Raw genomic sequence first — 25,847 nt, 5'->3', positions numbered from 1 at the left:
AGCCCATGCTTCCTTTAGCCCATACGCTACTTGAGCATCTCCCATAATGCACCTCATATTCCCCTCCCCCCCCCCCCCCCCCACCCCCCAAATTTCGCATAAGCATCGTTTTCAATTTCTCTTGGGACGGCTGTAATGCCCAGGAGAAATGAAAAACAAAGGATATGCAAAATTTGGGGGGCAAATAAGGTGCATTATGGGAGATGTGCCAGGAGCGTATGTAAAGAACTGGGCAAATTTTCAAAAGGGCACGCGATTCAAAATTCGCCTTGAAAACGGGGCATGCACACGTGTAAGATTTATTTCGCCTCAAAGGCGAGGCAAAACTGCGTACAGGGAAACGTCGTGTAATTCCATTTGATTTTTCTCTTCGAAATTGTTTGCAATTAAGAGCGGCTCCGCGTAATTATCAACTAGACGAGGAAATAGTCAAAAAATGACCTGGCCTCAAACTCGGCCAGAATAAAGCCTTATGTGCCCTAGTTACAAAATCGTTGGTTTAAGTACGATCGAGTGAATAATATTTTTTTAACGAATTTTTTTTCTTCCCGAGGCCTACAATGGGCAAAAATCATGCGAAATTAGAGTCACATTCAGTGGCTCGTATACCGTAAAATTCCGAAAATAAGCCCCGGGGTTTATATTTTTCAAAGGCCCTTTTTGAGGGGCTTATTTTTGGAGGGGCTCATATTCGGAGGGGCTTAGCTTGTAGTAGGAAGGAAATTTACCATTTTTGCTTTGTTTTACTTTGTATTCGAGGGCAAATTCCAAGTACAAGCCCCCCCAGGGGGGGGGGGGGGCTTATATTTGGAGGGGCGATTTAACGGAGGGTTTTTTGCGTTACGATTTTGGGGGGCTTATATTTGGAGGGGCTTATACATGGAGGGGCCTATTTTCGGAATTTTATGGTATTTTAAAATAAAGTTGGCTATTAAAATATAATGACATTTCATATTTTTACTATCTTTCCTCAATTATTTTAACGGATTAGTTCGCGATTTGGTCAACAAGAGATTTTTTGAGTTGTTGACTCAAAATCCCTTAATCAACCGTCAAAATTTGGCACTTTTTCACGAACTAAAAAAGCGGATTGGTACATGACTTTGAACTCCAAGGCTTGTTTAGCCTGAAAGAGCATTCTTTTTTCTTCAAATTAGCGAAAAAAAATGTTTGGGTAAATGAAATCACGAGCGCTGACAAAGCGAAGCAAATGTAAATGTTACACTAAAAACGGGCGAAAAAACGTGACCTCTGACGCGTTTTCAGGGGATTCGTAATTCCTCCTTCCCCACAAACGAAAAGTGAATTTTTTCTTCACCTTTGATATAGTCAACAACGTAACCTCAATTTTCTGACTATTTCCTCGTGTAGTTGATAATTACGCGGAGCCGCTCTTAACGGCTTCAATACTGAATCTCTGAAATGAGGATGACAGATGGAATGATCTATCACTTTTCCAGTATCAACGACGTGTAGTTCAGCGCACTCCATTGTCGCTGTTAACGAATAAAGGACAATACATTGAATCCTAATCCTAATCCTCTAATGGAAACGAGCTGGCACGTTTCAGTCACAGCATATCATGATCAGTGCTCTAGCTTGTCTGTTTGAAAAAATCTCTTCTGCTATTGAAAAGAACAGAGGTGTATTAACAGAGGAGTATTAATGGCAATAGCGCGAAAACAGGCACCGCCAAAAAAAAAAACAACAAGTATCCACCATATTTGTTCGTTTAAGGGAAATGAAAGAAAAAGAAAGACTAGTACAATAGCAGGTGATTTGGTGCCCCTCAAAAGTAAGAAGTCCCTGTCATATGATTTCCTGTAAAAATTGATTGTATTTACCCATGTCGGTTATTTAATAAAACGCCCCGCACTAGCACGGTTTGTCCTTCTAATTTAAGGAAATTTTTTCTTTTTAGGAAGAATAAAACTAGTTGCCAGTTATCATCTATACTTAGCTTGAATTTACTTTTTTTTTCGATTCAATCCATGTAGTTGGTGCACTAAAAATAACTTGGTTTTTATATAATCCTACTAGGGAACATATTTTGGTGCAAGACATTATGCAATTAAACTTATGATTATTGTTTGTTAGTCCTTGAGAACGGCACTTTGCAAATAGCCTCTGTTAATTAACTAGAAGTCTCGTACAACAGAAATAATTTCCTTTCTTAAGCAGTTAATGAAGGAAACTCCACATTTGTCGGTTTATTGTTCCCGAAGATACGAACCGTGTACACTGCAGCCAAGCACATACATCTCGGTAAGTGCTTCCTTTTCCTCAAAATTCTGTAACAGTTCTGTCAGTTACTGTAACTCACAGCTGACGGGACTTAAGGTGCTGTTATACAATCTTCCTCATACAATATTCCTTAGAAAGTTTTCTGACAATTATTGCTAACTGAAAAATAGAACGTGATCTTAAGGAGTACCTTTAAAGTCAAACAGGGAGACTTTTTATCTCGGTCTTTCAACAAAATTCTCTTGCACAGTGCGATTCAATTTTAAAGAATTACGTAATTATAATACAGTCCTTTTAGGGAATCAATCGGGTTATTTAGTGATGAATTCTTCTGGAACTACTTCAAATGCACGTTATCAGAACAAAATATAATATGCTAGCGACCAGTCTGTTAAGATACCTTCTTTTAACCTAACTGGCTATTACAGGAAAAGAGAACCTAAACGAAAATATAGTGAAGTTTGTGGGTAGTAGGGTTTTGTTAGCGTGTGATCTGTTACTCAGCGACTTTTTTTGAACCATTTACTTTCTCATGAGAGCCCGAGAAAATTAATGTTAAATTTCACAAGAATTGTGAAAACACAGGTAAAATTCTGAAAATTTAATTTGTAAGATGTCATTTTGTGAAATTTGACATTTATTTTCTCGGGCTCTCATAAGAGATTTTCTTTGGTGTTATTACAGATAACTAATTACATCTATAGCCCTTGAAAAATGTAAAAAAGAATGCGATATTGTTTGAATTATTCTAGTAAAAGGTTTTTGTCCACTGAAAATTAAAATTACTCATCCAATTTCCTAATGGATTCTGTCTTAAACCTATTACCAAACAGCAGTTTTTTTTTCTGCTCGTTTTTCTTCTCTCCTCCCCTACAAACTTGATCCATTGGGATGTTTAAGCTAGCAATATTTGTGGCCCTGCTCCTTTCTCTCTCACACAAGCAACTTTGTCTCTGAATTTTCATCGCGTAAAATGAATTTTGCTGTCGTGGTGACTCTTTAGGTTACAGGAAAATCTTTATGTCATTAATGGTGTATAACACAGACGCAGTCGCTGTACAGTCGACCGCGGTCACAGCATTCATCTCAATACTAGCAAGCATTGACGTCGTTGGCAATACGATCGTTTGTTTACTTATCATCAAGTTCCAAGACATGAGGTTAGTGGCCGGCCGAGTGTCCGTCAGACATTACACTTAACATACGATCTCGGTTACTATTGGTGCTTCAGACTGGTAGTATAATCTTTCGCACCTGATAGGTTTTTGGTTCTTTGTTCCACGTGCGTTATATAAACCTTTGTTCATTCTTTTTTTTTTTCTTATAGTAGTAGTGTCGTTGTATAAATAGCGGAGCTCTCGCGGTAGCCCAAATGCAGCAAGGCAGCGGGCAAGGGTCTTTTTGGCGGGAATTCGCATTGCTACCCGGACGTTTTAGAGAGAAAAAACAACAACAAAGTCAAGTCCGACTAAATTTCAAAAGTCTTTACTGACGTGGATAACAGAGAAAGAGCTAAAGCGTTAGACAAAGGAGGCGAATTTCGTTGGAAGTAAAACATGGAAATTGGCGGTGAGAAGATGAGAAATTCTAGCGACCAGCAAGGTGAAAATAAGCGACACTAAAAGAAAAAAAAAAAAACGAACAGAAACATAAGCAACAAGTTTCTGGTGAGCACATACGACATTTCCTACATACAATGAGTAACTACGAAGTTTCATGTTGTAGTCGTCCGAAACAACGTCAAAAAAATGTCCAAAAAAATGTGCTGCAAGTGTAAAGTATATTTTTTTTGCCTATAAGACCTATTGATTCTCTTGCCGTCCTCGTTGCCCTCGCCTTTTAGCATTACACTATTTTATTTTAATTTAATTTTTTGTTTGAGTAAATTATAAGTATATTGACGAAATCTGTATATTATATGCATTGTAAATCATGTTAACAGATGATTTCAATTATTTTCACATATCTTTGACGTATGTAACATACCACTTCATATGGTGCCATATCCACAACACAACACTGCTGCCATGTGAACAAAACAAGTACCGTGCAAAATTAAGAAGCTTTTTGCCTATTCAAATTAATTAGGAGTTAACTTACTTTCTATTAATATTCATACACATATTTCCCCGATTCTGACTGGCTAAAAGCACACGCATAATTCACCATAACCAGCTACTGATGACCAAATTTGGAAGAAATTTGCGTTTAATGAACCGCTGACGTCAAAAGTGCAACCTTGTAGGTTAATGCACCGTTAACCGAGATAACCTGGGGACGAGGTTGAGTTGTTTTGGTTGTGAAAACAAAAAATGGCGGACATTTCACTCGTTTCAAGAGTAAGAACAAGGCGAAATAGTACCTAAAAACATGGCAAGAACGACAAGAAGATAACTCGAAGGGCGACATCTGCTATTTGGAGAATATTTGTGGAGCTGAACAAATCTAAACGTGGACTATCGAAAATGATCTTAACATCGATGGATCGATGGAGGTTTTATAAGCATGTTTTTAAACTAGGAATTATTTTGAATGAATTATAAAACAATTATTGAATTCGGCTTTCGTATCATACGAAGAATTATGGAGATCTCGGAGGGTTTTATCCGGAGGGTGTTATTACGGCCTCGACGGATAACACCCTCCTCGATCTCCATAATTCTTCATAAGATTCTCGGCCTCATTCATTAATTGTTAATTATTCTTGTAGATTAATCGCTGGTTATTTTGAAAGGCTACGCTCTTTTTTGAAAGAAAGGCACCGTGTTGGCCAAGTGATTAACCTGCCAAGTCACTATAGCGGAAAGGATTTTTAGTACATATACTACAAGTCCGCTAATGTTAACACTTTTATCATGAAACTTACTATTTCATCCCTGGATTGCATAAGACTAGAAGCTTTACAATTGCATTGAAATTTTTTGCTGACCATTGTGAGAAAGATTTCGTACGATTCTTGGAAGTGTTACTTATAGCTTGTTTACTAATTCCAATACTAGGATTCGCATGAACTACTTAATTCTGAACCTTGCCGTGGCAGACATCATAGTGGCTCTCTTTCTAGTTCCTCGTTCTATTGTGGCGCACACTGTCAATCACCCTGAAGGGATCTCAGGCACAGTTCTCTGCAAATTTCTGACCGGTGGTGTTCTTACATGGGTTGCACTGGTTACTTCAGTGTTTACACTGATCATCATCGCGTTTGAAAGATATTTTGCTGTTTTGGATCCTCAGATTCACCAGCGACAGTTAAATGCATCAAGGCTAAAGGTGTGTGAAAATGAATCTTTCGTCATTTTCCAATGTGAAGATATCCTAAGCTGATAAGGGTTAGCCCTTTGTCAGTACGCTCTAGTTAGACTTGGGCTACAACAATTACTACTACTACCACCACCACCACCACTACAACCGCAACCACCACCACCGTAACCAACAGCACCACCACCATTGCCACCACCATTACCAGCACCACCATCAGCACCACTTTTTTTGATGCAGTTGCTCACGTTCTTGTAATCATTTTACCTGTATTTTAGATCATCGTCTCAACCGTCTGGATGACTGCTGTCATTTTTAACCTTCCTTCGCTGATAAGCGTCCATTATAATGAACTCAAAAGCATGTGCATAGATTACTGGTCTGAAAGCTGGATGCCTAAGGCCAACAGCATAGCGTGGGTTATTGTGACAGGAGTAATCCCAATATTTCTGATGGCTGGAATATACTTCAAGGTGGTTCACTATCTCTGGTACGAGAATGCAGACAACGGTGACAGTGCTCAACAAGTAAGATTTTGGTTTTGCCTTAAATGTGATTTTTTGTAAGTTAGCAAACAAAGGGCAATTTTCCATTGTCCATAAAAACTGCACTGAAACTATACACCATTTCCGATTGATTTCATTGCAAAGTCCATTAGTACACTAGCAGCATTCGTTTCAGGAAAGGCTATTAGGAAAATCACTCGAGAGACAGAGAAAAAAAAAAACAAACAGATTACCCCATCTAACCGTGCCTTTGTATACCGAAAGGATTGCATTTTGCCATGTTTCTATTCCGTAATAGATCTCAGATGATCATGACTTCAAAATGTGGTAAGAACAAAAATGAAAAGTTGCACACGAGCTGCAGCTAAATTCATACTTGGCTTTAGGAATAAAACAAAAGAAATCATCTTGGGTTAAAGTTTTATTTTTATTATTATTATTATTATCATTATTATGATGATTACGATTTATATGTGTAATCAAATGGTGACGAGTGAAATTAGGGAATAGTTTCATGCGTGTTTTGTCCAAATTCTACCAATTTCCCGAGCTGTTTTGGACAGAAGGAAAGTGAAATTATTGTCTTATCTTATAAGTACACCATTTGACTACCTCTTAACCCTCGGACGTACACACAAAGTCATGCCCCTACCGTGGTACATTCATACCCCACCGTGGTACAAGGGTGGTGGTGGGGGGATTTGATCGAACCCCTACTATGAATTTTTCATATGTTAAAGTATACCAGTATTTCAAAAATGTTTTGCTTTGATCTTCTCGACAAGATAAACTATATTTTATGGGTAGTGGCGCTGCTTGGGACCTGTGACGTCACCAAGGTCGCCTTCTTGGGCGCCGTCTTGGATTTTACCAAGAATTAGAAACCAGGTTAAAACAGAGAGAATTGGTTATTTTTTGTGCTTGACAAGTAAAATAACACATAAGTAAGTACTTTGCTTCATTTTATCTACAGGCTTTGCTTTTATCGTTGATAAAAGGTGCAAAAGTATGAACTTTCACTCAAAAACGGCTCGACCACCTACTATAACATCTCGTAATCATAGCAACTGATCAATACCAAACTTATCTCAAAATGCGTGCAAAGGATAAACGAACAGCTACTGAAAACATCAGGTGCTGATGTTTGATCTTCCAGGAAAAAACTCAGAAAACCTCATTATTCCAACCAAACCACAAAATATTGTACATGTATTAAAGGATTCTTATTACCATTTTTTGACTAGGGACGAGTGAAAATTAACAGAAGGATCACAAAAATGGTGATGACGGTCAGTGTTGTGTTTTTCATTTGCTGGATTCCTGCTCTGACGTCACTCTGTGTGCTGAGTTTCCACAGTGTTGCGCAGAAGCAAGGCTACGCACTGCATGCTGTATCGACGATTCTGGTCCTTTTTAACTGTGCAGCTAATCCGTTTATATACGTCGTCGTCAGTCACAGATTCAGACGACATTTTAAAGAGCTTGTTTGTTGCGTGGGAGCATCATCTAATGCTAAAGTGTATCCCACCACCCAAGGAAAAGATTCGGGAAGCGTACAACCAGTACAGATTCGACTTGTCTCCTTAGCTGATTGCTAGGAGTGATTTTTAAAATAACGCAAAGGCTATCTCATGCCGTGTTACTTGGCTGAGAACCGTCTATTAGATTTGAATACTTATTTTCCACTGAGCAGAATTTAATTTCTACAGCTAAAAGTTTGTTTTCCCCAGTTTAATGCTCGATCCAAAAGGGAAAATCTGAAAAGATCAGCACCGTTAAGGACTACTCTAATGAGCCATTTGTTTGCTCTCAGCAGCGAAAAATCCAGTTTAAACGGCTATTGTATTATGTAGCTCAACATGAAAATTATAGCGATTATGACTCCACCCGCCCGGCCTCCCCCCCCCCCCCCCCCGCCAATTTCTTGATTCTAAACTAAATGGTTTCCCTTTGATTGACTGTCAGTGTTTGAATATGGAAACTGAACGTTTGCTGCTAACAAATAATTGTTTAGAAAATAGGAAATTCACTAAAAGTGTCTTTTCACTTATCAATTTTTCACAGTAACGACTGCTTTTAAAGTAAAAAAAATGCTGTTACATGTGAAAGTTGCAACAGTATTACATGTATAGAAAATCTTTACGTTTCTAATATTGAGTCTGTTTGACGAGAATACTTCTTACTAAAGTAAGTCTTACCTTCGTTAGCACCTCCCCTAAATGGAAGCTTTTCTTTGGCAATTCTAAGCGTTCTGAATATTCTCGTAAGTTAGCTTGTACAACCTTTTAAAAATTTGCAGGGCCACAAGAATTAAAACAAACACATTTCCTAAGCGGACAATAACGAACGAAGACTTTAATCTACCACAAAAAATTCAATGTAATTCTAGTTTTAAACCTTTAATGAATTGATTGTAACCGCGTGAACAAATGAGGGTGCTTTTCTTTGCATTCGCCAAATGGTGAATGAATAAACGGCTGAATTTTAATTGGTTCCAAAAAAAATTCTTTCCATCATCTTGAAGTTGCATGACGTTTTGCCCGGGTCCTCCACCGGTACGAGGAAAGCTACACCTGACCCAGAGGGCATTCGCTTACAGGAGGCTTGATCGTCGCTTTCATATATATTAGTTAGCACAGTATATGCTAGTATAGTATGGATTTGGTACAGTAATCAATATACTTTAGATGATTCCTGCCTAGCTGGAGTAAAAAAAAAAAACTGCACAGGGTTATATAACCCCTATTACGAATTCTAGTCTGACAACAACAAAACAACAACCACAATCTTAGGAAATTCAAATGTAAGCAGACTACCTTCTGCTCACGAACTACGTGGTCGTTGTTGTTATTGAGATCTGATTATCGGCGATGTATGGTACATTAATGAAAGATAAATAAAGAAGAAAATAACGGCAGTTATAATCTCCTCAAAAAAACACATTTAAATGCAGATGTTCAATAAACAAGACGTTAACTAAGTCAGGTGTTTTTTGTTTTTGCCATCCCGAGTTGTTAATAAATCGTTATCTTGCAAGAAAATTATTTGTCTGCCGGCTTGTTGCAAGGGAGGAAACTTCAATTCGTCCGCTTGGAATTAGGGCAGTGGCCAAACCATCGTATTTCCCGCCAAATTCGCACTTCCACCGCCCTTACAGGCCCCGTGGGGCTACTTGGAAATGGCCCATTAGTTCAATGCAAGGGTGTCGTCTGTGCAAGTTCAACGATTACGTTGTTATCTTTTATTTTTACTCCTTCCCGGTTTGTTGTGTCGTCCTTTACATCCCAACACTTATAACAGTGTCCTTTGCATTCTTGACCTTGTTTCTTGGATGAAAAAATTACAGCTAATAACCAATCCCTTCAGTTCTGCTTAGATCGCTGGTTTAACAGAGCATAAAAATTATACAAATGGATTTACAGCAGAGTTGAACATAATGAGCATCGTAGCAACTGCGCTGATCTTATCGCTTGGGCTGTAGGAACTGAAAAACTCCAGGACATACAAAGTTGATTCAGGGAGCCAGCAAATTCAGAAGATAAAACTGACAGAAATTACCATCAAGGTCACTCTCTTTCTCAGTCTTAGTACACCCTGGATATAAAAGGAAAAAGGGCCATTAAATGGATTCAATTCTAGAGGTTTGGTTGAAGAATATCCTTTTTTTCTGAGGGTGATGACATCCCGGAACTAGTGACTCCTTAAATGAAAAATGAGGATCGTTAAATTTAGAACTTGAAAAATAAAATTCTGTTAGGGAAGTATGGGCTCATCGAAGGGAAAGGTATAATTGGAAGCCTTCTGACACCTTTGACGATTTTCAAGTTTTGATAGAGATGGTTGACAATCATCGAAACTGTCACCATCATTAAGAATTTTCTTGGCTATGTTTTGAGAACATTTAAATAGATGTTATTATTCGAACCCCTTTTTCTCTAGAAAACTTCAACAGGTTTAATATCGGAAGCATAACTTAACTATAAGTTGAAAGAAGGCATTTTTATATAAATATCTTCTGCATATTGTCTCACCTTTTGTCGTAATGTGGGGTTATTACTAGTATTAATGGTAGGTTTGAACCACAGTTTGTATACAACTCTGGAATATAACCCGATCATCACTGTTAAAGGAACGCAAGTGACGAGCAAAAGCCACGAAAGCTGGCTATTTGTCTTCCCCATCCATTTCTTAGACCATAATTCCCGCCTTTCTCCTGTAGTACCATCAACTTTCGTAATCATTACACATGGTATGTTTATGATCAGTGCAACCACCCAATAACTGGGAATTATTACCTGTAATGCAAAAAATGTAGAATAATACATAATTCGATCTCCAGATGCATAAGACTCGGGCTAGATCAAATTTCCCTTTGGAGAGAGGTCGTCGCTGAGTGATGACATTTAACAATTAATGAATGAGGCTGAGTATCTTATGAAGAATTATGGAGATCGAGGAGGGTACGGCCGAGGCGGATAACACCCTCCGAGATCCCCATAATTCTTCATATGATACGAAGGCCGAATTCAATAATTGTTTTATTATTCATTCAAAATAATTCCCAGTTTAAAAACATGGCTAAAACATGCTTACCTCCATCGATCCATCGATGTTATGTTCATCTTCGATAGTGCACGTTTACGTTTGTCCAGCTCCGCAAATATTTTCCAAAAAGCAGATGTCGCCCTTCGAGTTGTCTTCTTGCTGTTCTTGCCATGTTTTAGCAATTTTTTCGCCTAGGTCTTACTCTTGAAACGAGGGAAACGTCCGCCATTTTTGTTTCCACAACCAAAACAACTCAACCTCGTCCCCAGGTCCTCTCGGTTAACGGTGCCTTAACCTGCACGAACGCTGCATTTTTTACGTCATTTCCTCGTTAAACACAAAATTCTTCCAAATTTGGTCATCAGTAACTGGTTATGTGAATTATGCGTGTGCTTTTAGCCAATCAGAATCGGGGAAATATTTTGAATGAATAAGAAAACATATTAATGTCACAATGTTAAATAGCCTGCTAAGCGCAGACGTATCTCCGGTCGTCGCTTCTCTCCCTCCCAAAATTAATTTTCGGAGGGAGAGAAGCGACGACCGGAAATACGTCTGCGCTTTGCAGGCTAAATGTTAAAGCATGAAAACAATAAATAAAACATAAAAAAAAACAAACAAACAGACACAAAAAGAGGGAGGGGGAGGAGTAAGCTGGTCCAGCAAGAGGTTAAAAAAAGAGCAAACGACTGGATTGCTAACGTGTCGGGAAAAAACTGTCGTACTTATGCTAAAGACTCTTTCGACAGAAGTAAAAAGCTAGGTAGTAATAGCATACTAGATAAAATAGGCAAGCAGTGCAACGGGGGAAAATGACACACTAGAATATCCGGTAAAAATACGCGCTCTTAACATGCGTTAAGCACATGAGAGGACACAAAGGGCTGGCACTGTAAGTATCCCGGAGAGCTCCATACAATTCCTTATAATTTTGTTATAAGGAATTGTATGGAGCTTTCGAGGAGCACTTCTTAATTAGCTTAGGCGCGACGGATTTTGTCACGTATGATCAGCGCGAGGTGTTTCTCCCGACACCCTTCTGTCAGGAAAATGTCATCATATGAAAGCAAAACAGACACGATCGCGTCGGCGGGCCGAAGCCGGCAAAAATAAAAGGCTTTTCTTCTTCCATTTCAGAGGTCAGTTTTGTTTCGATCTGGTCAAAAATCAGGTTTTTAGGTTGTACAGATTTTGAGAAATCGCGAAGCGCAATACATTCAGTTTCTTCCAAAGCCGTCATGATTAAGCAGTGTAATGCCATCACAACTAAAAATGAATTTAGTTTGTATCGCAAAAGCAGCGAAAATAGAGCTGAAAAAAAAATGGATCGGAAAAAATTAATAAAATCACCGAGAAACCGTCTCGTGGGAGCTTTGTCAAACAAACCGTTGGTACGGTTTATTTAACCTAACCTGGAAAAGGAGACGTCTGCACGCAGAATACATTTCATCCTACATGTAGTTGTGATTTCCAGAACGGACCTCGGGAGCCTCATTGTCGTAATATCTTCTACATTACAGAAACCACAGCAGAATCGCCCTGCTCGCGTGCTAACTTTCCCCTCCAATATATTATGACTATACAGTACCAGTGAATTGTTTCAAAATTTAAAGCGGCCGAAACTTATTTCCATCAGCGCGTAGTTAGTTAGTTAAGCAATAATAATGCACAGCACTGTAAATAACACGGTTCTAGAATATCTGACGGCTTCGCGTTTTGTTCGTCGCTGCATGCGATTTAATCGCTTATAACCTAACAGAAAATGTAAATGTACCTGAAGGAAATACCGTGTATTACCTTACCTTAACGCTGTAATGTGTGTAAATTTGTCTTTTGCTATGGTTTTAGACAATACGACTTCTCCTGACTATCAATTGTGCGTCAAAACAAGCGCGATAATGAAATAGTCGAAGTGCCATGGTGAAGCACTTTATGACAAAGTTTTAACTGGAAAACTTGTTGCCATCTGATGTACACCTGTATAGTCTATGTTTGTAAGCTCTGCCTAAAGAATCACTGGGTTACACTGCACCCACGGGTGTGCCACCTAAAGTGCAGCCTATGTTTGTTAGCTCTACCTAAAGAATCACTTGGTTACACTGCACCCATGGGTGTGCCACCTAAAGTGCAGCCTATGTTTGTTAGCTCTACCTAAAGAATCACTTGGTTACACTGCACCCATGGGTGTGCCACCTAAAGTGCAGCCTAAGTTTGTTAGCTCTACCTAAAGAATCAGTGGGTTACACTGCACCCATGGGTGTGCCACCTAAAGTGCAGCCTATGTTTGTTAGCTCTACCTAAAGAATCAGTGGGTTACACTGCACCCATGGGTGTGCCACCTAAAGTGCAGCCTATGTTTGTTAGCTCTGCCTAAAGAATCACTGGGTTACACTGCACCCATGGGTGTGCCACCTAAAGTGCAGCCTATGTTTGTTAGCTCTACCTAAAGAATCACTTGGTTACACTGCACCCATGGGTGTGCCACCTAAAGTGCAGCCTGTGTTTGTTAGCTCTACCTAAAGAATCACTTGGTTACACTGCACCCATGGGTGTGCCACCTAAAGTGCAGCCTAAGTTTGTTAGCTCTACCTAAAGAATCAGTGGGTTACACTGCACCCATGGGTGTGCCACCTAAAGTGCAGCCTATGTTTGTTAGCTCTACCTAAAGAATCAGTGGGTTACACTGCACCCATGGGTGTGCCACCTAAAGTGCAGCCTATGTTTGTTAGCTTTGCCTAAAGAATCACTGGGTTACACTGCACCCATGGGTGTGCCACCTAAAGTGCAGCCTATGTTTGTTAGCTCTACCTAAAGAATCACTTGGTTACACTGCACCCATGGGTGTGCCACCTAAAGTGCAGCCTAAGTTTGTTAGCTCTACCTAAAGAATCAGTGGGTTACACTGCACCCATGGGTGTGCCACCTAAAGTGCAGCCTATGTTTGTTAGCTCTACCTAAAGAATCAGTGGGTTACACTGCACCCATGGGTGTGCCACCTAAAGTGCAGCCTATGTTTGTTAGCTCTGCCTAAAGAATCACTGGGTTACACTGCACCCATGGGTGTGCCACCTAAAGTGCAGCCTATGTTTGTTAGCTCTGCCTAAAGAATCACTGGGTTACACTGCACCCATGGGTGTGCCACCTAAAGTGCAGCCTATGTTTGTTAGCTTTGCCTAAAGAATCACTGGGTTACACTGCACCCATGGGTGTGCCACCTAAAGTGCAGCCTATGTTTGTTAGCTTTGCCTAAAGAATCACTGGGTTACACTGCACCCATGGGTGTGCCACCTAAAGTGCAGCCTATGTTTGTTGGCTTTGCCTAAAGAATCACTGGGTTACACTGCACCCATGGGTGCGCCACCTAAAGTGCAGCCTACGTTAACTTTGTTAGTTCTACCTAAAGAATCACTGGCTTACACTGTACTCACGGACGTTTGCCTCGCGCTCTCTTCAAAGACAAAAAAGCTATAGTCTGTTTGGCCAAAAATCAAGCTTTGGTTCCCCTAAAAATTTGACACCATATTAGGGCCCCAAAAGACGTTAAAAGTTCCTCCATAATAGAAGAGTGTTTTGCTAGAGTTAACAAACGTTTGGCTTATGAGTTTCAATATAAAAGTGCAAAAACTTATCAGCATAATTATAGCACACAAACATTGTCATCAAACTCCTGGCATGCCGAGCCTGAATAAGCTAAGCAAATATGAATAAAGCATATAACAAGAAATATTCGTCAAATGGTCTCGTTAAGTAAATTATACTTCACTTTGCGAAAGAAATTTATCGCTTGTATCCGTGTTATGCATCGAAAAAGCGAGGAGTCATCGCATGTCATTAGGTAACAGAGGTAATACTCATTAGTTTCACGAATTCCCATTCCACGATTTTTCGCCGAGTAACAAATTTAAAACTTCAATTCTTACCTTACAGTGGTCGGTTCATTTACCTTACATTTGCCAACACTAATAAACATGAACAAAACGATGAAATCCGGCACTCTTCTTTCAGAAGTAGCAAGCCGCATGAAGTAAAATCCACCGATATGCGCTGCATTCTCACTACAAATATAAACATTTGTTGTCAAGAAAATACGACGAGGAGGAAAAAATGCCAGATCTTCGCCTCGGCAATGTATTCCAGCTACCAAGCCGGCGTATCTCCAGAAGGTGGACTCGAAGTGGGACAAACCTTGTGATTTTTTTAGGAGCACTTTGCGCGCAAACTAATTTATTCTGGCGCGAAATGAAGATTAAGAATATGCATCTGAAATCTAATACACGACAAGAAAATTTTCGCACTTTCGAGGAGCGCCGGACATATTAAATGGGATTAAGTCGCATTAGCTGCCCGCGGAGAATACATCACTGCGTGGGATGGTACTTCCAGTAAAAAGCCTCTGTGTCCTCTCATGAGACTGAGCAAATGTAAAGTGATCGACAAAAGTATGGCTCAGCCTTTCGCTACCTATAAGTAAACACCTTTAGTTTTTGACTAATGATGTATCCTTCGTTACGGCGGGGATAGATAACTGTATAGTGTCGCTCGACAGCGATTGGACCAACGTGAACACTGAAGAGGCAGCACCAACCCAACCGAGTTGGCAGTGTGTGAGAAATTATCATACCATTCTGCCAGCTGCCCAATTTGGCTGAACAAAGGTGGGGCTCATCAGAAAGTACTTATGCAGTGCTAGAAACATCACAAGCATGATGTCTGCTACGGTTAAATTTACCAGAAGGAAATTAATTGGAGTCCTGTGAAGAGGAAAGAAAGCTTGCTTATGACCAAGCTTAATTTAACATAGATAGCAATAGTGCCAATTTTATCATCGTCCAGAATCATCTATTCCGGAACCGTTCTATCCGAAACGTACTGGCCAGTATTTTTGCTAAACTACTTTCTCATGATCAGACCTGTTTTTAGTAACCTTTATTTTTGGCAGACAGGACAGGTTACCACTCGTAAAAAAAAAACAAACAAACTGACCGCTTAATACAGTTAATCATTGTCAAGCGGTAAAAAGAGAGTTTTGTATCGCTCCTTTTGCCAAATGAAAGGTATCATCGACAATAAGGGGTGATATTCAGATGTTTTTAGAACACTAAACATACACATTTGTAATCATGTTTTCAATTGGGTCAAATTATGTGATGATGATGATAATTAAGACTGATGGTATAGATATTAACTTATGGGAATTAAGTTAGGTGGCCGATGGTTGCAGCTTCGCTTGTTAAACGTTCACTGTAAGTATGAGGGACGTTCCAGGTCTAATTTTGATGACTATCAGTTACTATACGTTTAAAAAGCAAGCGAACTCTGAGGTTCAAAAGCTGTCTTCGCAATTGCGCTTTTCGCTGCTGTCAACCATAATTACGATTACAAGCAACGAACCTTGCAACACAAAAAACACATAAAACGGATCGAAATCCACCGATCACAAATCACAAACTATGACCTTTTGAACCCGTTAAAGTAACTTAAAGGTTCTGTTTTCTAAGAGGTCTCCTAAGATGATTGACGGTAGCGAAAAGCGCAAACGTCAGTTGGCTTTTGAACTTCAGAATTCGTGAAATTTTTTGAGAAGCGCAGTAGAGAAAAATTTGTAATTTCTATCGGCTTCTTCCCAAATTTTCTTATCTGATTTACCCTTTAGGCAACAACCCTGATAGTTCGGCTCTTGATATACCTCATGTCGCGATTTCTGAAAATGACCATACAAACAAGACAGTTCCCAGCTATTGCTGCGAAGAGTGGTACAAAGACCACTATTCCGACGGGAACAAAACCATACCCTGTGCTTAATGCAAACATCTGGAAACAACCAAAAAAGAGTAGAAAAATGAATAAAAAAATTCAAGAAACAAACAAACTAATCGCCAATAACAAAAAAGAGCATTTTATGTTAATGTGGTGGTGGTGACGAAAGAGGGAAAACACGACAAATGAGGTGATGGTGGTGGAAAAAAAAAAGGAAAATGGTGGTTGTGGTATATTTAACAATTATTCCACGAGGGCGCTTTGGATATAAGATGATAGATAGCCAACGAGGCGCGTAGCGCCGAGTTGGCTATAAGCATCTCATATCCAACAAGCGCGAGTGGAATAATTGTTTTATTAAAGACGCCCACAAAACCTCGTTGAATCTCCCCGACTAGAACAAACCGGAAAAGACAAGGGACTTCCGCTATTCACATGTCACACGTCTATCAAAACTGTCAACGCGCGAACGGACTCGCCTGGACTGCATGAATGAAAAATCAAAACATTGTAGCGATGAACATTAGTTTTTTAAAAACTCATCGGGATTCTAGGATTTTACACAGCAGAACAGCTAAAAAACCCTGGCAGATAATGTGAAGAAAAAGAATTTTTAAGTGACAGCCGTCGAAACTACTGTGAATTTGGATTTTCGGAGCAGTTATAAAAGTAAGAACAACGGCGAAAAACTGTTACCTCGGTCGCTTGTTATGAAGTTGTTTGTTGTTTGAAGCCCCAAGCTGGTTTTGCTGAACGAGAAAAGAAGCTATACTGCCGCCTCGATTGCTCTAGTGAATGGCTGCATAGCCTGTATTTGTAGCTGGTTACTTGTGATTTATATTCTTGATGTCGGATAAACAAGCCGCAGTTATCTGTCTGTTAGTTTTGCTGAACGAGAAAAGAAGCTATACTGCCGCCTCGATTGCTCTAGTGAATGGCTGCATAGCCTGTATTTGTAGCTGGTTACTTGTGATTTATATTCTTGATGTCGGATAAACAAACCGCAGTTATCTATCGGCGAGTGACTCGATCGGCGAATGGCTTCGTGATCATGAAGAAATAACACTTTTCTTCTTTCGTAGCTGGTCAAGGTACTTTAGTTCCATGTATTTTCATGTGTTTTCGACAAACTTGCAAACAAGCTCTTGTGGCTTTTTTGTTTGTTTTTGTCTTTTTTCTCTGATGAAATTGCATTTCTGGTATTCCAAGAAATGAATTAAAACGATTTGCTTCGGGCGCCGTTCTATCCTTCGCGAAAAAAACTCTCTGCTTGCTTCTAATTTTAAACTGACGCGTACATCGACCATATATGGAGAGCATGGTATAATAGCTCATATACCATAACGGCTAAGCCAATCAAAATGCTAGAATTACATTATCCAATGATTCAGTTTTTAATAAAATTATATAGCTTGAATATTCACGACTGATATCATTGCGAATAAACTGTGTTGAAACAAAAGGTCGATGTAGGGTCAATGTGGGGTCGTTTTAGGCTCGGTGTAGCGTCGATATGGGATCGATGTAATTTCTAATTAGAGGTGGTGGAGGGTAAACAATAGAAATTTGGTGTTAGTGTTGGAGAAAGGATTTTAAAAAATCGAAGAAAAAGGGGAATAACATATTTACAGAGGAGAAAGTAAGGAAAAAATGTGTCTGGTATAAGAAAGAGCTTGTTGTCCTTAGCCCTCATACTTTTGCACTATTTGCGAGCCAATAATCAATGAACCGGAACTAAACTGGAACAATTTATTGGATGATGAAAGCGGTAAGAAATAGCACTTGCATAATTACGTTACGACTCAGTGATTTTTGGTGAGTCTGTTGTTTCTATTCAGGGTATTAGAAATAGAGAAAAAGAATAGATGATGAGAATCCCCGCATTTTATTATTGAGATGAAGACAAAGACTATGACGTCATCCATCTTAAATTTGTCAAACCAATGAAACTACTTAGTTTAATTTCGCTATTCCCTATTACTAAAACGGTGAACAATAGAAACAAATGAATTATTCCTAAATAGGAAAACTGACTGGTGTACTGGATAGAATCCCAGCGTAATGCGACATCAGTCCCCGTTTATTTTTGCAAATATAAACACTTGGATACCGCAAAGTCAGTGAAGCAGGAAAGTATAATTCTTTGATCGAAAATGTAATCAAGATGATATCGTGTCTGCTGCCCGTCAGGAGGAAGCCTGAACCCCCCCGAAAGCAGAGCCAGACACTTAACGAACCACATTTCAAATGACACAAAAAGGAAAAGGCCTAAAAAAAGACTTAAAACGGCTTGGAAACTAAAATTTGATAGCATTTTGTTTTGAATAAGGGTATAGGCATAATTTTCAGTTGAACATGCCTAGCGAGCGTAAAAATCGCATCCAGCCTGAGGATCAATGAGAGAGGGAAAATTTTATATATTTAGGCATGACAAAATTCAAGGGAACATTGGTACTTAGAAATAACATCTCATAGCCATGGAAAAAATGGGCTCATGCCCTCGCAGCCCAAAATTGACCCAGCTAAACTTAGGTCCCAGATCTCTCGCCGGGTTGATAATTCATTCCCAGTTTTTGCTCCACTGGTTTGGCATGCCGAGCATGCCGATGGTGAAGCCAGTTGGTTTGGCATGCCCGGCATGTCAGGCAAGAAATTGGCATGCCCAGCGAGACTGATTTTGATGTTTGCTTCAGCATCATATCCTGAGAATCACATATAATCGCCAAATATATCTTAGGGAGCTTGAAGTTACAGGTTTCATGCCTGGCAATAAATGCAGATTTATACAACAAAAAAAGTCATGTCTGTCACAATGTGTGTCACGGTATCGACTGGCAAAACTGAAGACAGAAGCCTGGATTTATAAATAAAAAGCACAACAAAACAACGTTATTCATGCATAAAATAGAATACTTAACTTGCAATCAAAGATTAATCCTTTTATTTCACACCGATACTGACGTTTCTGGGTCCAGATTTAAATTTGATCGCGGAAAAGCGTCTTAAACAATAAGATAACAAATCTTGTCAGTATAAACTTATCCATGCTTGAGTTTTATCGCGTCAGAATGTTTCCCGGTCAACAGCATTAAAAGACTGGTGAAAATTAAGCTTACCAGGTTGTTCAAGTCAGTACGAGAGTACGACGTTAATACTGCAAAGACGTTCTGATTTGGTGAATTTGGACTGCCTTCTCAGAGAGATTTTGCTTAGTTTTTCAGTGCGCTTCTTGTCGGCTATGCGAATCTCGCAAACTGTTTTATCCTTGCTGACGATAGTCCTTTGAGCAACGTCATCTGCGTCATCCGAGGATACCCCGAGCACGCACGAAATCGGCCGAATTTCCGCAGAAGTGTTTTCGATGACGATGAATCTAGTTTGTTGTAGCGTGGCAGTTGTGGCGTCACGATGTCGTCATGTCTCTTCGCACTTGTTTGTCTTTTTTTTTCTGTGGTGCATGGTTGAGATGTTGGTCAATGTTGGACAAGAAATGGATTCTGCGAGAGACTGTAAGTACAAATTTAGTATTAATTTGGCAAAGAAACAGCCTGAATATCGAACAAATCCAGTGAATTAGCCGTTTGGCATTCAGTTTATCTTGCTTACCTAAGAACTCCGGCATAAGTGGTTGTCAACTCGTTCACTTCGGATTGTTTCTGTTTGTATGTCTTGTAATCGTCTTCTGCTGCTAAGAAGACTAGAGAAAACTTCAAAAATATAGAAACCAAAGCTAAAAAAAGTCAGATCTAATTTTATAGCCAAAGTATAATTATTTTTGGCACCTACGATCATATTTTTTCACTGTACTGGTAAGGTTACTTATTTTTGCTACACAGTTTGACTGTTGTTTGAAAGACAATCAAACGGATATTACAATCACTTTTGGAGACAAAATAAAATATCCGTAAATCAAATGCCAAAATCAGATTTGGATTTCGCTTTAAAAAAATGAACATGCTGCAGGTGTCAATGCAAAGTTGTAAACAACTCAATATAAGCAGTCTGTGAATGTGCGTTTAGATCCACAAAACTAATTTTTCTTTTGGACATCTTATCCAAGCAAAGACTTAAGGCTTACATTGCTTGTCTACGAGTGTACTAAAAAATGCTTTGCTACAGTAAGCCTCTGAGAGGCGATTCTGGTAAATTTATAGGACGCAAAAATGCAAATAATTCTAAGCTTAAACAACCTGGCTGGGTCCGACTTTTGAATTACAAAATGTTCACGTTTGCCGGCTCTACTTTAAATGAACATGGTTTTTGAAATGATTTTGTGCTAATTCAACCCGAAAATTATGATTGGGTTATAAAGCTTTTAAAACGGACGAAAACTAAGCTAATAAACATGTTCAATGTAAAAAACTAAGATTTAGTCGCTTTTTCAACTTTGCTTTGTGGGCCGAAAAATTTACCTTTACGCAAAAACAAAAGCAAACAATGAGGCTTTTATTCGACATATTTTCTGATAATTTTATCTGATCAATTTAATGTCACTAGCATTGTTTTCGTATAGGAATTTTCCTAATTATATGAGCTTTTAATTTAATAATTTTGATACTCTATAAACTTCTCATTTGATAGCTTCACTTTTTTATACACGATTGAGAAACAAATTCGCTCTCGTTAAATCCTATTTTATGACCTATTTATTAGAATTCTAGGTAACATACGAAATGATGTAACCGGACAGGCTTTAACCTTTGGTCTTAATTTATTTTTTCTTCGCAACCCCTAATCAGTTGACGGGCCGTGAAAGAATATCGCCACAAAAAGATGCGAAAAAGTTTTCGCTGAGTTCCCTTTACATATTCCGGCTTTATATGGGTCTACACCTTACCTGCTTAAAAATGAAACTGTTGTTCAATTAAGTGTCAGTCAAACTCGGTATAATTTTTGACTTGCAAATCCAAATGCAAAGGTTTATTTCGCAGTAGAAGAGCGTGTAAACATCATCGAACAACGCAATGTAAATTGGCTAATGTGAAACCACGTTTCTTTCACTTTATTTACCATGCATTTATCTCAATTGCACACTCTTGTGAAATTAGCCTCAGACAATTAGTTGCGACCTTTAACAGACTCAACAAGCCAGTATGAAAATATGTTAAGAGAAGCTGAGCTCTACCTGTTCAATTTCTTTTTTTCATATTGCCCTTGTATGTGTTAACATTCCATTTCTTTTTTGTTACAGGTAACTTCCAGACATGACGAGGAGATAATTACTTTTCTAGAGAGCAATTCTTTGATACTGTCAGTTATTGCTGACTTACTTTGAGTTAAAAACAAAGAACACAGACATTGGTAATGACACAAACACATTAATCCCTGGCAAGCCTACAAAACAAGAAAGAGGAACTCAGACTCCTTATCAAAATGTGAAACAAGATAAAAAGAGCTTTTCTAACGTAGGGAAAATTGCATTCGAGAGATTTGTAATTGCAACGTTATATTCAAGCATATTGCATTGTCAAACATCATAATTTACTGAATAATGAACAGTGATTTGGGGGCTTACCTCAGTTTGTAATGAACTTTGAAAGATATTCTATAACCTTGTATTTTAAAAAGCTTTCATGGAACATAGATGCATTTTATTATACAATGAAAATAGTCTCTGTCTCTCTTTTTACTGATTTCAGTCAATTCCATTTTATTCGCAATGTGAAATGGGAATCCTATTAAAGACTCATTAAAAGGGGTGAGAAGTTTTTACAATCCCCGAACAGGTCATCTCCACGATGACGCTGTTTTATTACTACGGCAGAATCCCTCAGGGTTTTACTTTCTTGTGAAAATTAGAGCTTCTGTTATTTAAACTTCGCTGGGACAACCAATCTATGAAAATGAAAGGAATAACAATGACGTCATCGTGTAACCGTACATCAAAAGATAAGCACTGTGATCTGTTTAGTTTTTTTCTTTTTTTTAAGTCAGGCTTAAAATATCTGTAGATTCAAGGAATTATAACCTGTGTGTTGAGAGCATGCCAGAGGCCGATTTTGGCATGCCCGGCATGACCCAGATTATTGGACGCCCGGCATGCCAGAGAATTTGGCATGCCCGGCATGCCGGAGATTTTGCTGGGTATGAAATACTTACTACTAGAACCTAGGCTTCTCGCGGCCTGGGTGAGAAGGTCACGGAACCTCAAATTATGCTTACAGGGTATGCGAAATTCTGTTGCATGCCAATTTCAATGCAAAACCACTCTGGGGCCACCCCCTCTATTACCAGTGAGCAAATCATTGACGATAGGCATGGGAAAAATCCAAAATGTTGGCTTAGAATGATTCAACTCAGTAAAACCCCCGTCTAAAGATTTGTTGCTATTTGAACCGCAGCAAATAACACAAATTTTAGAAGGTGATCTTACTATTATGAGTTTCCATTGCATAGTCATAACGCCATGGGCGTTAATGTATTTAGCCGCAAGTTAATGAGAATCCCCCACAAAAATTAAAAAAGAGGATAATTCGGTACGCCCTATACTACATGTAAAGCACAGTATTTGCCTTTAATCAGTTTTAGCCTTTAAAAAAATGGGATCGAGAATAAAATAATGTTATTGCCCACCTTTTATTCAAGTCTTTATGCCAAGCGTTTCTTCTCCTTTAATGCCTTGCAGTACAAAAGAAACTTCTTCCTCTCAAAATTTAAAATAATGTTATTGCCCACCTTTTATTCAAGTCTTTATTCCAAGCGTTTCTTCTCCTTTAATGCCTTGCAGTACAAAAGAAACTTCTTCCTCTCAAAATTTAATAATACTTTAAACATAAAACTACGCCAAACTGAACATTCTCGCCCTTAATCTCTTTCGTATCCTACCATCTGCTAACTGCATACACTGTTTGGATGACAAGCCACCCATAACTCTAATGCCGTGGAAGAAAGGAGACTATATAGTAAGCTTAATCAGCAACTTTGTTTACGACTTCTTCGCTCGATGTAGGCCGCCTAATCTTCTCAATTCGGGAGAGCCGAGAAAAGTGAACGCTACATTATAGCGTGCATATATACCCTAAACAAAACGTAATTTTAGCGTTGATTTGCCCAATTTCACAAGGGCTGTTGCGGAAATGTAAATTTTTCCGACATTCTTATTTCAATTATGCACTAGCGTTTAGTGAATGTTATATCGTCAAACAGGTTTGAATGTTTTAAGAAGGGCAGTTTATCTCTTTTTGTGTGAAGTGTTTCAGTTATTATCAGAAGATGATGTTTCAGGTACCTTAAGCAAGTTCTTATAGCGTATTCAGGGTGACCCAGATTGTATGAATTTCATGCTTATAATTAAAAAGTAAGAAATAAACATGTCAATGTTCAAGGGCACCCAACGAGAATATAGTTCAAAACCACTCAAACATAGAATAGTTAACCGTATTTTAGTATTTAAACGGTAGATATAGGCATATTTTTATCCCCTAAAAATTTTTCATCTGTTCGGATTTCCTAGCTAAAAGTCTAGTGATCCGAAAATTATAGGGATCAAAACTTACCTTTTCGAAAATTTCAGCCAGAAAAAAGGCTCCCGAAAATTCTAGGTGACCTTTTTAGGGTAAAAATCCGTTAAAAATGGGCAATTTTACCATTTTTGAGATGTTCGAAAATCCTAAGAGAGGTGGACAAGCAAGAAATTTTACAACAAATGTTCCGAAAATTCTAGATCTCAAATCGTCTTCCGAACAGCTATTTTCCGAAAATTGACGTTGCGTGCTCCTGAATTAACAATTAATGAATGAGGCTGAGTATCTTATGAAGAATTATGGAGATCGAGGAGGGTGTTATGCGGATAACACCCTCCGAGATCTCCATAATTCTTCATATGATACGAAAGCCGAATTCAATATAATTCCTAATTAATTGAATGAATAATAATGTTTATTATTGTTCACTTTTAACAATTGTATGTTTAATACTACAGTTTTGATTTCTAAAAAAAAACTTATAACATTTTAACATCCCCATTTTAGCTAGTATCGTTCTCAGATACGTCTTTATTATGGTTCCCCTATCATATCACAACTGCATTTTCCTCTTTCAAAGCTTTATTGTCATACGCTGCAAGAAAAAAAATTATGAAGTTACGTGATTATACTGTCACTCAACACAAACCATCAGTAAGGATGGACACTTATATTGACTTTAATGATAGCAATATATTTCTTGACAATCTTGACAGCTACAAATATTTTTTTCATATCATAGGGAAGATATTACTACTTTGTCAAAGCCACCCATGCCAAATTCTCCCCATTTCCTCCTGCTATTTTCCCTCTCAACAACTTTTGCAAAATAATTGCCCATAAGAAGTCAAGCAAATACTACCAAAATACTACAAAGACTATATAGAGGCTACAGGGAATTCAGGGTATCAATACCCATAAACGACTGGTCAAATAAATCTAGACAGATACAACGGACCAAAACAAAAGCGTCTAGATTTGAGGTTTTTGTTTAAAATAAGAAACAAACAATATAAAGTTTTTGACCATGTATTTTTTTGTATCGTTATTACCAAAGCTACATATATCAAACTGAATCTTATACTTACTCTTATCTACATGTCTTGGAATCCATCAATGAAAGACCCCATGGATCTATGTACTAATTAGTATGGGTAATAGCATGATTTGTAGTGATATTTTTCATCCACTTCTGTGTAGTAGTGGGTTTGTAGTAGGTCACTTTGGTTCTTCCGTTGTTATTCTTAAAAGAAAATGGAATATTTTTAGTTATTATTGATATTGTTAAGAGCTCGTGTTTTTTATAAAATCGTGAGGCGCATGGGAATGATTGTAATACACAATCGTAGGACCTGTTGTCGCTACTGAAATAAATCTAGAGTGTTATTGTTAGCTGTAACTTCTGTGCTGTACGGCGTGAGAGTAGCTCTTAATTCCTTCTGTGTCTGACTAGAAAAAATCATTTAAAAAAATAAAGCAAACAGAATCTAAGAAAGTGGACATGATCCTCACAGTTAAATACTAGGGTTTTATTCTTACATGTATGTGTGCCACTCAAACCTCCAAACTTAATATTATTACTAGAGTGAGGCTTTGTTAGAGTTAAGTGTCTTGTCCAAGAACACAACATGGTAAACTCAGCCAGGGCTAGCTCACACCAGGAATGCTCGAAGTGGATTGAAGCCCACTGACCAACTAACCACAAGGCTATTGCTTTTCCAGCATATAGTTGCAGAAGAGCTACTATTAATTACATTTTTTATTATTAACAGTTTTGGTAAGAGTCTACTGCAACTGTATCATTTTTTTTAAAATTACTGTTGTACTATTGCGGGCAACAACACTTTACTAAACTACACATGAAAACACATCATTTTTCACATGTGGTGAAGTTGTAAGTTTGACTTCTAGCAGCAATGTATGTCCAGTCTTTCCTGACATTTACCGTTTTGTTATCTATTAGATAACAAAATTACAGATTATTTAGACTTAATAATCTGAAATAATACAATCTGTCACACTATATAGCAACGTACATTTACTTAGTTGTTCCATTGCCGGAGCAATACTTCAG

At 38.4% G+C, this 25,847-nt stretch overlaps 2 protein-coding genes and 1 pseudogene across 2 annotated transcripts in view; 2 read left to right on the top strand and 1 right to left on the bottom strand.

Moving 5' to 3' along the window:
• Window positions 1-25,847, top strand: part of LOC140942370 (uncharacterized) — a 333,944-nt gene that overhangs the window by 61,288 nt on the left and 246,809 nt on the right. The window lies entirely within an intron of this gene.
• On the top strand, window positions 3,253-7,709 carry LOC140940055 (galanin receptor 2a-like). Its single transcript, XM_073388931.1, has 4 exons — window positions 3,253-3,404; window positions 5,244-5,514; window positions 5,781-6,029; window positions 7,253-7,709. Exons 1-4 carry the CDS (start codon window positions 3,265-3,267, stop codon window positions 7,604-7,606), a joined length of 1,014 nt encoding a protein of 337 aa, XP_073245032.1. The 5' UTR covers window positions 3,253-3,264; the 3' UTR covers window positions 7,607-7,709.
• Window positions 9,411-10,249, bottom strand: LOC140940782 (pyroglutamylated RF-amide peptide receptor-like; annotated as a pseudogene).

The sequence above is a fragment of the Porites lutea genome, chromosome 6 (assembly GCF_958299795.1).
Source record: "Porites lutea chromosome 6, jaPorLute2.1, whole genome shotgun sequence".
Classification (NCBI taxonomy): domain Eukaryota; kingdom Metazoa; phylum Cnidaria; class Anthozoa; order Scleractinia; family Poritidae; genus Porites; species Porites lutea.
Note: the sequence above shows the minus strand (reverse complement) of the source record. Positions and strands in the feature narration are given on the sequence as shown.